The sequence below is a fragment of the Pituophis catenifer genome, unplaced genomic scaffold (genome assembly GCF_029215685.1).
Source record: "Pituophis catenifer annectens isolate HBS135680 unplaced genomic scaffold, rPitCat1.0.hap2 SCAF_8, whole genome shotgun sequence".
NCBI lineage: Eukaryota > Metazoa > Chordata > Lepidosauria > Squamata > Colubridae > Pituophis > Pituophis catenifer.
In genome coordinates this window covers 57556083-57568930 of record NW_027256888.1, presented here as the reverse complement: position 1 = coordinate 57568930, position 12848 = coordinate 57556083, and the positions used below count along the sequence as shown (strand labels likewise).

Sequence of the window (12848 nt, the reverse complement as noted above, 5' to 3'; positions counted from 1 at the left end):
CCTGATAGCCCAAAGGGAGCGCTAGCACCCCACAAGCCCCAATAATGAGAGACAAGTCCTTAGGATGCACAAAATGGCCACCGCAATTACAGACTGGAAACAAAATGGAGGCTCGTCACTCCTTGGCCACAAACTTCCACGTGGATCTGAATCAATGAAGAACTTGAGCAGGAGAGGAAGGCAGAAGGAGAAAAACCCCAGCGATGAACACGAAGAAGCCACCAGCTGACAGGAGGGAAATCGTCAGGCTTCAACTCAGAGCAATGGATGGCAGCGGCAACAGGGCAGTCAGCAACAGGACGATTAGAAGAAAAGGGCTTCCTCTTCGCATCCAGCAGAAAAGCAGCGAACTCAGAAGCCACCAGCTGATGGGGGGGGGGGGAAATCCGCCGCCCCAGCAACGCAAAAAACAAGCGAAAAAGCAAGCTGCCAGCAAAGCCGATCAGAGAAACAGGAGCGGCTTGAATTACAATCCAAAATGGCGGCCGCAAGTGCCTGAAAGGAATTTTCTTGCCGTTTTTAAAAGCGGGCGGCTAAAAACGGCAATTAGGGGAGCAGAGCCAAGTCGCTTCACCTCAACACGGCAAATAACCCCCCCCCTCAGGGGAGGAAGCCAAAAGGGGCTAAAAGTCCCAAAAGGGCACCAAGTCAGTAAAAGGGGCAGAGGCAACTCACAGTGTCCAAAGGTCATTCACGATGAGACAAGAAGCAGACAAACAATCCAAATCCAATTAGCCAGAACAGTAACTGTAATCAATCCGAGGTCAAACCAGTAAATAATCTGGAGAAATAGCAATAAAAAGTAGAAATAGAGACAGAGCCAATAACCCACATGCCCGATCAACTGAAAGGACTGAGTCAAAAGCTGGATCTGCCCGGCAACAAGGGCGGACTTTAACACGATTGGCTGACTCAGTCCTTCAGCTGATTGGGCGAGTACTACCCATGCTGGCTGCTGTCTCCACCCAACAATGGAGAATGATGCAGTTACTCAACTATCTTATCCTTATAATAACACGAATAACGCATATATTGGCAAAAATTACAAGTCAACATTTTGCAAAACAGCCCCACTAATAGAATTAGAAGAGTGCATAACAGGCAAATAATGCTTAGCTGAAGAAAGACATTGCTATATAGTATATTTCATTATTATTATTTTGAAACATTTTTTTTTGTTTTTATACTTCTATAGTTTGTTTTTATCATACTGTATAATGTAGTTGTTGTATATTATTTATTTACTGTCTCCAAGTGAATTTTTACTCCTCATGGCTGTTTGAACAAGTCGTTACAAGATTTTTGGCAAAGTTTCTAATGTTTGTCATTGCCTTCTTCCTAGGCTGAGAGAAAGTGACTGGCTGGCTTTGTGCCTAATGTGAAATTCAGTCTCCTGATTTCTAGCTTATGCCTTAATGACTACACCAAACTGGCTCTAGTTGTTGCATAATATTTTACCTAAAATGAAATGTAGTAATTCTGATTACTGTTGTATTATCTTTGTTGTTATTTGTATAGGTTTAAATGATTAAAAATATTTAAAAAGTTAAATGTGGTCTCCATATTCACCTACAAAGCCATATTTGTAATTATTTTGTGATACTGACATTTCTCATTAGAAATTAGTTAAAAATTAGTTAATTGCACATATAAAGCAACTACCAACAAAGAGATGGTGGGTATATTATCATATTCGCCTCAAAAACACATTTATTTTAAAAAACCTCATGTGCATTTCATGTCCTGCCCAGCAATATTCTGTAATGATATTTTCCTTCTAAATAGTATTTCATAATAATATTTATTTATTTATTTATTTATTTATTTTTGCGATTTATATGCCGCCATTCTCCCGAAGGACTCAGGGCAGCTTACAACAACAATCAATAATACAAATCACAAAATAACAAAATAACAAAATAGGTTAAAAACCTTAAAACCATATTTAAAATTATTACATTTGTGCAACCCCTAGCAGATCAAGTTATTTGACGGAAGAGCCACGTCTTCAGTTTGTGGTGAAAGGAGAGGAGGTCTGGGGCTATCCTGAGCTCGGTGGGCAAATCATTCCAGAGGGTCGGCGCTCCGACAGAGAATGCTCTCCCCCTGGGGGCCGCCAGTCAACATTGTTTGGCCAACGGCGCCCTGAGGAGGCCTGCTCTGTGGGAGCGCACAGGACTGTGGGAGGAAGGCAGAAGATGGTCCTGCAAGTACCCCGGGCCTAAGCCATGTAGGGCTTTATAGGTAAGCACCAGCACCTTGAAACAGACCCAGAGAGCAACCGGCAGCCAGTGCAGCTCGCGCAGGAGAGGTGTTGCACGGGAGTAACGAGGAACTCCCGTAACTACCCACACAGCCGCATTCTGGACCAGCTGGAGCCTCCGGATGCATCCCAAGGGCAGCCCCATGTAGAGGGCGTTGCAGTAATCCAACCGAGAAGTAACAAGGGTGTGGGTGACCGTGGCGAGGGCATCTCGGTCTAGGAAAGGGCGCAACTGGCGCACAAGACATACTTGTGCGAAGGCCCCTCTGGTTACGGCCGTCAGATGGTCATCCATGGACAGCCAAGAATCCAGGAGGACATCCAGATTGCGAACCCTAGCGGAGGGGGTAAGAGTCTCCCCTCCTATCACTAAAGATGGTACCTCTAGATCCCAAGATGCTGGCATCCACAGCCACTCAGTCTTGGATGGGTTGAGTTTGAGCCTCTTCCTATCCATCCAAGCTCGCACCGCCTCCAGGCAACAGGACATCATGGAAAGGGCATCCTTAGGGTGATCCGGGGTGGAGATATAAAGCTGGGTATCATCCGCGTATTGGTGATACCTCACCCCAAAACCATGAATGATCTCACTCAGCGGCTTCATATAGATATTAAAGAGCAGGGGGGAGAGAACCGATCCCTGAAGAACCCCACAAGTGAGGGGCCTCTGGGAGGATCTCTGACCCCCCGCCGATACAAACTGCAAGCGGCCCGAGAGATAGGAGGAGAACCACTGCAGAACAGTGCCTCCTAGTCCCAACCTCCCGAGTCACTGCAGTAGGATACCATGGTCGATGGTATCGAATATGATCAGAATTAAATACTGGCTTTGCTATTCCTTTTCTGTAAACATCCAACTGACTTTTAAAATTACATTTTCTTTTTACAAAAATGAAAAAGTTAAGAAAATCCAAACAGATAATTTGTTTTTGCCATGAAATGTTATTTTTAAAATGTTTCTTTTTAATAATATGTTCTTCAAATGAAATAATTTTATAGATATATCTTGAGGTGAATGGCACATATTTACTAGTACCAATTATTGACAATTATGGCAGAAGATTATACTTTAACTGTGTTTTAAAGAATAAGTTTTAAATTCTCCCAAATTCTCCAAGGATACAAAAGGTTTCATTAATAATAGGAAGCATATTTCCTGGTCAACTATGGCATTTGAAATATTTATTTAACTTGTTCAGAAGTTGAAAAGTTGAAGTAAAAATATTTAATCTCATGTTAAATGAAGCTTTAAGTGCTTTTTGATGTAGAAAAGTGGGATAAAAACATTTTACATAAATAATTAATGTCATTAAAAAAACATATGCCAGTGGACTAAAGCTTCATATAATCAGTTTCTGAAGATTCTCTGATCTTGATTCAAAGGAAAAAGGATTTGTCAGGAAATGTGTGCAATGACAGATAAGACAGACAGACCCTATTTTCCTCAGGACCCAGATTCTTCTTACGCGCTACCGTTTCCTTTGACTTCCAAGGAAATTTGGCACTATTCAATAGAACTTACATAAGAAGCCTTCACCAAGTTAGAACTCTCTTTCTCTCTTACTTACATAAATTCCATTCCTTTCACAGACACAATTGCCCTTTTCATGTGGCCATCCAGCTACACACAAGGAAGACATTTCAGAGGACCTAAAACTGGGTTGCTTTTTGTGTTTTTCCTGGATTTTTAAATGCTCTGTCTCTAATTTCTTCTGGAATCAAATGACATGCTCAAAAGCATGTGGACCAATAAGTGTGTTACTGGCATTTTCATATGGTTCTTCTGCAGATTTACATGCTTCCTCTGGTAATTAAACTGCCAAGAATTTCCCAGACATATACCAAGACCTAACAATGTCTACTTGACCAATGAAAACCTTAACAGTTTTATTACAATAATGCCTGGAATTAGGGTTGCCAGGTCTGCTTCCAAAAAATAGCAGACAAGCGGGGGGGAGGGGGGGTTAAGTAGTAAAAAAATTAAAAAAAAATTTACAATTAAATTATATGTTTTCTTACAAACATTTTAACACGTATTAAAATAATCACTTCAAAACTTTACTTAAAATTCAAAACATCAAATATATTATAATAATATGTAAAATATTAAATTACATTTTACTTTGCTGTCGTGTGTATTTTTTATTTGACTGCACAGCTTTGATCAATTCTTTGTGTTTAAGGAATAATACTTTAATTTCAGTACAACGTTGAGAAATATTAAAAAATATACAAAGTTCACTTCGAACTGATGGTACAAGCAGTCGGTTACGTTCGTCAGTCCAAAAATTTCCCATGACGCTGAAAATTCGTTCAACGTTTGCATTTGATACTGGAATTGATGCAGAATACTGGAACAGTTTCAGTAAACTCGGAGCTGGCTCTTTCTTGAAAAAGTACGTCCACTTATCAAGGGATGAATCGCCCTGCAGATGAACATAAACTTCTTCTAAGGCAGAAATTTCATCGAAGAGAGTGTTGGGTGGAAGTTCTTCTCGCCATGGTGATAATAACCAGATGTTCGTCATTTCTTCTAAAGTTGGAGGATTATTGCGATCAATTAGATTGAAACAACTTAGCGTCTCATATACTGAATCGGTGAAATTATACCACTTTTCTAGGTACGCAATGGCTCTTTGATACCCGTTGATGGCTTCTTTCTTGAACTTTTGCACGGCATTCTCAGGCAAATGTTTTTTACGTAAGGCAAATAAAACTTTCATTCCAAAAAACTGTCATCGTATTTTTTTTGCAAAGAGTCACGCAGCTTACACATGATAATGTGAAGATCACATGCAAGAATTTTCTTGCTTTCCAGCTTCAGTAGGGTGTCTTGCATTATTGACATGAAGAAGTGCATGAAATATAAATACAATTCTGAAATTGTTGGTTCATTGTCCTTTGCGAGTTCATTTTCCTGATCCGAAATAAGGTTCCAGATAACCTAATGGCACTCATCAGATCCAAGAGAAATAAAATACAATTTTAGAGGTATCCAGTTTAAAAGAAGTCTTTCAACCGCTTTAAACAAACTTAACCGTGTTGGAACATGGCGCAAAACTTCAAGGAATTCTGACTCGCAAAACTCAAAAAATGATTTCAACTCTTCTCGTTTCTTCGCAGAATTCAAAAATTCGGCAAAAACCTTCAGTGCTACATTTTTGATATCAAAAGATAACTGCTTTAATGCATTTTTTGCGCTGTTATGTAAAATGTGATTATTGCAATGAGCATTCAATCTTTGTCTCATTCTAACTTATGAAAAAAAAGACAAAACGCGATTCTCCTATCCTTATTCTCTTAGACTGTACAGTTTTAGATTACGTACCATTTCATCATAAAGCTTTTGAATAAAAAAATGTCCACTATTTTGTGAAAAAAAATAGTGAACATAATGTGAAAAAAGTGGACTGTCTGCTCAAATAGTGGACACCTGGCAACCCTACCTGGAATTGTTGCCATTCTCCTAATAAATCAGATTGTTAGCTATCATTTGAGAATCTTCACAGTGTCATGAATTAGTTTCTGCACAAATGGAAGACACACAGCAAGAAACAAGTGAACTACAACAACTATGTATTTAATACAGGGATGAAATCCAGCAGGTTCTGACAGGTGCTGGAGAACCAGTAGCGGAAATTTTGAACAGTTCGGAGAACCGGTAGCGGAAATTTTGAGTAGTTCAGAGAATTGGCAAATACCACCTCTGGCTGGCCCCAGAGTGGAGTGGAAATGGAGATTTTGCAATATCCTTTCCCCAGGAGTGGGGAGGAAATGGGGATATTGCAGTATCCTTCCCCTGGAGTGGGGTGGGAATGGAGATTTTGCAGTATCCTTCTCCTGCCACACCCACCAAGCCACACCATGGCCACCAAGCCACACCCAAAGAACTGGTAGTAAAAAAAAATAGGATTTCACCACTGATTTAATACGCCCACCTCCACTATAGTTTCTATATGCTATGCTCATTGTATAGAATGGACAAGTTTTCTCTGTCTAGTCCTATACAGTAGGCTCCAGAGCTCCTCATTAGCATAGACAGGGCAAAGATTCCTGGAAGTTAAGAAACACATTCAAAGGATATGTTGTGGTGCGTGCCTTGAGTCAGTTTTTGATCCTGGAGAGAGTCTGGAGAAGTCCCTATAGTTTTATTGGCAAAATTTTATGGAAGTGGTTTGCAACTGTGTCCTTTCCAGGGCTGAGAGATAATGACTGGCCCAAAGTTACCTAGATGGGTTTGTGCCTTATGTGGCAGGAATCTCCTCCTCTAATTGTACAGATTTTATATACAGAAAAATTAAAACCGATCTATATACTTAAACATCATCCAGCTTCCATTCATTTATTGTACACAGATAGAAAATGGTCAGAAAGACACTCAGATTTTATACTATTATCTCTCTTTATGCATCTGTGTACACAGACACAAATATATACATAAAAGTATTATGAAAAACTTTAAAACTTATTCATGTACATGCATTTCGCCTTACACTTCTCAAATGAAATGAATGATCAACATCATTATCTACACAGTACAGTATTTTGTATCCTGCGGATGTGCCTCTACATTCCATGCATAATATATCCAAATTGGTAGGATGCAATCAATAGCATCTAGATTAGAAAACACTGTGTTCGTGCTTGGAATAAATTTGGACCTTGATTTTCTTTATAGCACACTGGTCAAAATGTGTTACAGTCCAATTCTTATTACCGAAAGGGAATTTTCTATGAAATATTTAAGGGTGGTAATCTATCTCTTCCTTCTCCAGCGTGCCAAATTGTATTATTAGAAAATAATTTACCAAAGCTATGATGAATGGCTACAATGAATATATGTGAGGTTCAGGTATTTGGAAGATTGTGACTTGAAATGTAAGAGATAATTGCATGAATGAATGAAAACACTTAAAACTGTCTGCAATGAAGAAAAAGGTAGAAGCTGGGCAAAAAAGTCAGTAACCTACAAGATGAAATTCGATTGTTGCTGAATGAGATAATAATAATAATAGCTGTTAAACATCATATATGTGGAAGAATAAATGCAATGTTTAGCAAATGGTTCAAGACTGAGAGGTTTAGAATGCATCAGTTCTTCTTGGTTGTTTGCCGTATTTATAGTTAAATGAATAAGAAACATATATGGTGATGGCAAAGGTTTATTGGTTGGTTGGAATTTAAACGTGTGTATTTTTGTATGCAGATTATGTCTCATTGGTTGAAAAACCAAATTATTTGCAGCAACTCCTAAATGGATTGCATGATGCAACATGCAACTTGAACTGAAAATGAATGTATCAGAAATCAAGGCAGGTGCATCTGAAAATGAATATATTTTTTAAAAATAAAGACAGTTATGCTTTGTGTGGAGTATCTAACTTCAAATTACACATAAAAAATGAAGAACAGAGCAGGCAGATAAATTTCCATTCTGATCAAGAGATGTCTCTGAGTTTTATTTATGTGTAAATAAAATTAAATAAGTATGGTGCCTTGGTAGAAGAAGGGATACTATGCAGAGAAATTTTAAGATCTGCAGATACTGGTCAATGTAACGGGTAACATATGATCTCGCATGAGGAATGGATGTCTGTCAAAAGAAGCAGAATGACTGTGATTAGCAGCATGCTTCTGCTATTTTGTGGTTAAGAGAAACCTAAAAACACTGCAGAATGCAGTGGGAATGAGATATTTAAAAAATGCACGTGGAAAACCAGAGCAAGGTGGAATCAAGAAGGCTGAGTTAAGTATTGCAGGAATGAGGATTAAGGTTTAAAGAGAGTGACTGGTTTGAAATAAGAATGACCATGAACGTAGGTTGGAGCGAATAAATCCCAAATATATAAATGAAGAGATCATTAGCCAAGACCAGAGGTGTCAAACTCAAGGCACGGAGGCCATATCAGGCCTGCGGAGTGCTTAGATCTAGCCCGCGGGGACACTCTGGAAACAGTAAAGGAGTGGCCTGTGGTGCCTCTGCCAGCGAAAATGGAGCTTGGGAGGGCCGCATCCGCTTTCACAGTCAGAGGATTGCAGGAGGCCATCGCAGCTGAAAACAAAGCTCACGAGGGGCCACATGCGGCTCTCCTGAGTTCCGTTTTCGCTGGCAGAGGGTTGCAGGAGGCAGTCGCAGCAAAAAACGGAGCTCAGGCACCCATTTTCACTGGCAGAGCACTCAGGCCACTCCAGGTGCTCCCGACATGAGTGATATCGAGCTGGCCATGCCCACTCCAGCCCCCAGAGGTCAAACATAACCCTGATGCGGCCCTCAATGAAATTGAGTTTGACACCCCTGGCCAAGAGGAACAGTGATAGTAAGAAAATCATGGTTGGATGGTGTTGATGAGAGAAGAAAAAAAAGAACCTTCAAAAATCAAAATGAATCTGTAACATGCAGGTAATTCTGGACTTACAGCCATTTTTGTTTCGCAACCATTCGAAGTGACAATGGCACTGAAAAAAGTGATTTACAACTGGTCACGCACTTACGATTGTTGCAATATCCTCACGTTGATCACATCCCCTGATCAACATTCAGGCACTTGACCATGGGTTTGTGTACATGACAGCTTCAGGGTCCCCAGGGATAATGTAGTCATCATTTTTGAGCTTCCCAGCAGCCTTCCAAGAAGCATAAACAATGGGCAAAGCCGGATTTGCTTAACAACCGCTTGATTCACTTAACTAGCTCATGATTCACTTAACATCTGTGGCCAAAAAAAGGTCATAAAATAAGGTGTCACTCATTTAACAACCACCCTACTTAACAATGGAAATTCTTGTCCCAATTATGTAATCATAAGTCGAGGAACAGCTATAAAGAAGTAGCATGGTTTGCAACAATATAAAGTTATAGAACCATACAATGAACAATGTTGGCATAAATTAGATTTAGCTAGCTTTTCCATCCTTTTTTTTAATCTCATGGTGTAATTTCTTTAGCTTACAAATTCTTACTCCTTTTCTGCACTTCGCAAAACACTGCCTCCCCCCAACAGATTGAATTTGTGTGTGTGTGTGTGTGTGTATACATACATATAAATATATATAATTGCAGTTTTCAGTTATTCTATTTAAAGATTAATATGTTTAACCTTTTTTAAAAAAATGCATGTCTTCTAAATAATTAAAGGCATTACACTGAATTTTAGTGATTACAAAAGGAAACCAAGTGTTTCAAGCAAGATAAAACTACAAGAATAATTATACTGAGATATATATATTCTGGAATGGGCAGAAAGCCCTTTATCCTTGAAATACTCTGGTCTCTTGACTTCCTTCCTCCCAAAAGAGTAGCAACTCAAGGAGAAAATTGCCTCCAAATGTGCCCAACATTTTGATGGAAGAAACAAAATACAATCTTCTGGCCTCGAGTCTTTTCTAACTCTGCCACACTGGAATTGCCTATTTTATGCAAGCATATTTTTCTCTCCTATCATATAGAATGAAAAATAAACCATTTTAATCTTACCATTACAAAGGTGGGTATCATTTTCTCAAACCGAATAGCCAAGTCTTATATAACGTCAACATTCTCTGTTTTTCACAGATGCACAGTAAGGACCAAGGAATTTAGGACATCACCATACAAAAAAAACTGCTGAACTCCACACCAGAGGCCCAAAATCAAGCAATAGCTTTTCTATGTCCATAAATATATTCAAACTGACAGGAACCACCAAAACATCAGCTTAGACAGGATAAGGCAACAGAGCAGTACTGCAACGGTATGTAAGAATGGCCAAGCTATATAGATAGTCCTTGATTTACAGCCATTTCTTTAGTGATTGTTACAGTGGTCCTGAAAAAAGGGACTCAGAATTGGTCCCTGAAGTTATAAACCAATGAATGCCCATATACTCACATAATCAAAATGTGGGTACTTGGCAGCCTGCCTGCACTTATGACTACAGGGGCACTTCAACTCTCCCCAGCTGCTTACCTCTCTCCCCATATATGCCCTTTTGGCTCCCTGCACTCCATGGTCCCTGCCATTTTAGCTGACTTCACTGTCCTTTTGTTCCCACTGTTGTTATTCAACAGTGGCTAGCCTGCCATTCAAGGGGCAACTGCTGGCGGCATGAGACTTTCTTCCCAAAATCATGCACAATGTCTTCTCATGGGACCAGGGGAATATGGCTTCATGTGGCCCTCCTGAAGAGGCAGGGTTGAAACACCTTGTCAGCAGCAGGAGCAAGAAGATGGTGAAGGTTAGCTAGGGCAGCAGGGACCTCGGAGCACATAGTGGTGAGAGCATTTATGGCTGGGACTGGATTGGGGGACTTCCTGTAAAGCTGTGGCTTTGCATCACGCTGTTGGAAGTTTCCTCGGGATGGGGAAGAGATGGAATGAAGAGGTGCTTGGGTGGAATTGAAGGGGAGGCATTTCCTTATTTTGGAAGATCCAAATCTTGGAGATGGTTTACATTGGGGTGGGTTCTTGCCTAATTTGTTTAACGACAGCAATAGGGAATGTCAAGATTGCATTGGTAAGAAATGCCAATCATACAACATCATGAGGATGACCACATTGCTTGGCAATGGAAATGCTAGTCCCAATTGTGATTGAAAGTCAAGGGCAACCTGCACAGTGTACAAAACTGAATCTGACAGGCTATAAATTCCTCAACAAGTTTCACATGTTCTGTTTCACTTTGTCATGAAGGGCATGGTTGCTTCTTCACTCTACGGCAAAGAATGAGCTCAAATCTAGAAAGACCTCCCCCATTGTCCCTTGTTCAAAATATAAAAAGCGACATAGCATTGTCTCTGTATGGCAAAAGGAAACTCTATGAAAGTGGGAAATATTTGCATATCCAAATATATACAGCACATTCTGAGAAAGCAGATGCTTTCCTAGGCCAGATTCCAAACCTAGTCATAAAAAGAAGTCATTCTTCCTCTTGGATAACCCTAAAGACTAGACGTTTTCACCTCTATTTTAAAATAATACCGCTTGAACCAAAAATCTTGTTTATCATAACTATGATTTTTTTAACAACCCAACTGCAAAAAAATAGTTTATGAAACTTGTTTCGTTATCTAAAGCACCATAGTTTAGTGTTTTAAGAAGACACTAATTGCCATCAATTCTTCATGTTCCTCATTTTGGACACAGTGGATAAATGGATAAAAGGAACAGATTGTGAGATTGTGATGCTAGGCTTGTTCCTGTTAATCGACCATCATTTATTATAATATCCACATCTGAAAGGAGCTTATGTCTGACAACACTACTACACCAGAGTAAAATTGCTTCCCCTCTTTTATCTCTTACTTTTATGGAACTATCTTCAAGCTAATTGTCCTAAGATTCTCAATGGATGTATCCTTCTATTTTCTTACCGATATTAGGGTGCTTCAAAAGGCGACAGATTCTAGCTTCTCTCTCTAATTTCTGGTGATCTGTAAGAAATGAAAATATACACAGTTTTAGAAAAAAAAATATTTTCTTGATTTAACAGAGGCAAAACAAATTGTAACCTGGGCATACAATACATAATGCACTTTGTGTAATTTAAACTGCAATAATTCTGGATTCCAGATAGGCGTTTTCCTGACAGAAACAAAACAGGAAACGATCATCACACCTACTCAAGTCAAAAATTGAAAGTATAAAATTGCACTTTCATATCATGTTCAGTTTTCATTATAAAACTGTGGCTTTCAGAGGTTGTGGACATGGACAATAAAGGACCGTTTCCATGTCCTCCAGTTCCATCTTCCACCTCCTAGTTTGATTCTTTCCCTTTTTCTTTATTCTTCTTCCCTTTCCTGAGGGAGATATTATTACCATTAGGAGAAACTATATGATATGTGCATAGGCTTTCACTGTAACTGTGAACAACTTTAATGAAGAGGCTTCCAAACACTAGTTTGCATGGGACTAGCAGAGGATATATACGCCTGCTCTTTTTCTACAAAAGCTTAACAGTGTATCATTAATAATTTTCAGAAATTATGTTTTACAAAAATCATTGCCAATTTTGGAATTTCAGTGAATGATAACCATAACTAATGAGCCATGGTGGCAGAGTGATTAGAGTGCAGTACTGCAAGCTACTTCTGCTGACCGCTGGCTGCCTGCAATTTGGCAGTTCAAATCTCACCAGGCTCAAGGTTGACTCAGCCTTCCATCCTTCTGAGGTGGGTAAAATGAGGACCCAGATTGTTGGGGGCAATATGCTGACTCTGTACACGACTTAGGGAGGGCTGCAAAGCACAGTAAAGCGGTATATAAGTCTAAGTGCTATTGCTATAATCAATGAGTGAAAAAGGATAGAAATGAATTCATAGAAGGAAGAGGAAGAGGAAGAGGTAGGTATACCATATTTGGGTGGCAAAAATCTAGATGCCCACTAGATGAGGTTCAATCAATCAATCAATCAATCAATCATAAAGGTACATCAAGCTCTGATTGTTTTACAAAATTGTATAAAATTATAAAAATAAAAAATTATAAAAAATTTTTATGTATTTTTATGTACATAAAGCTCTGGTTTATGTACATAAAGGTACACAACGCTCCAATTGTTGCCATTTATGATTCTCCAGTTTTTGCCACCTAGATATGCCTGACGTCT

At 39.3% G+C, this 12848-nt stretch overlaps 1 protein-coding gene across 4 annotated transcripts in view; it reads right to left on the bottom strand.

Annotated features, from left to right (window-relative positions):
- CAMK2D (calcium/calmodulin dependent protein kinase II delta) overlaps window positions 1-12848 on the bottom strand; it is a 151562-nt gene that overhangs the window by 67826 nt on the left and 70888 nt on the right. For all 4 annotated transcript variants that reach the window (XM_070948852.1, XM_070948854.1, XM_070948855.1 and 1 more), the window contains exon 3: window positions 11611-11670. In XM_070948852.1, the coding sequence (XP_070804953.1) occupies window positions 11611-11670 (60 nt within the window). The remainder of the gene's footprint in view (window positions 1-11610; window positions 11671-12848) is intronic.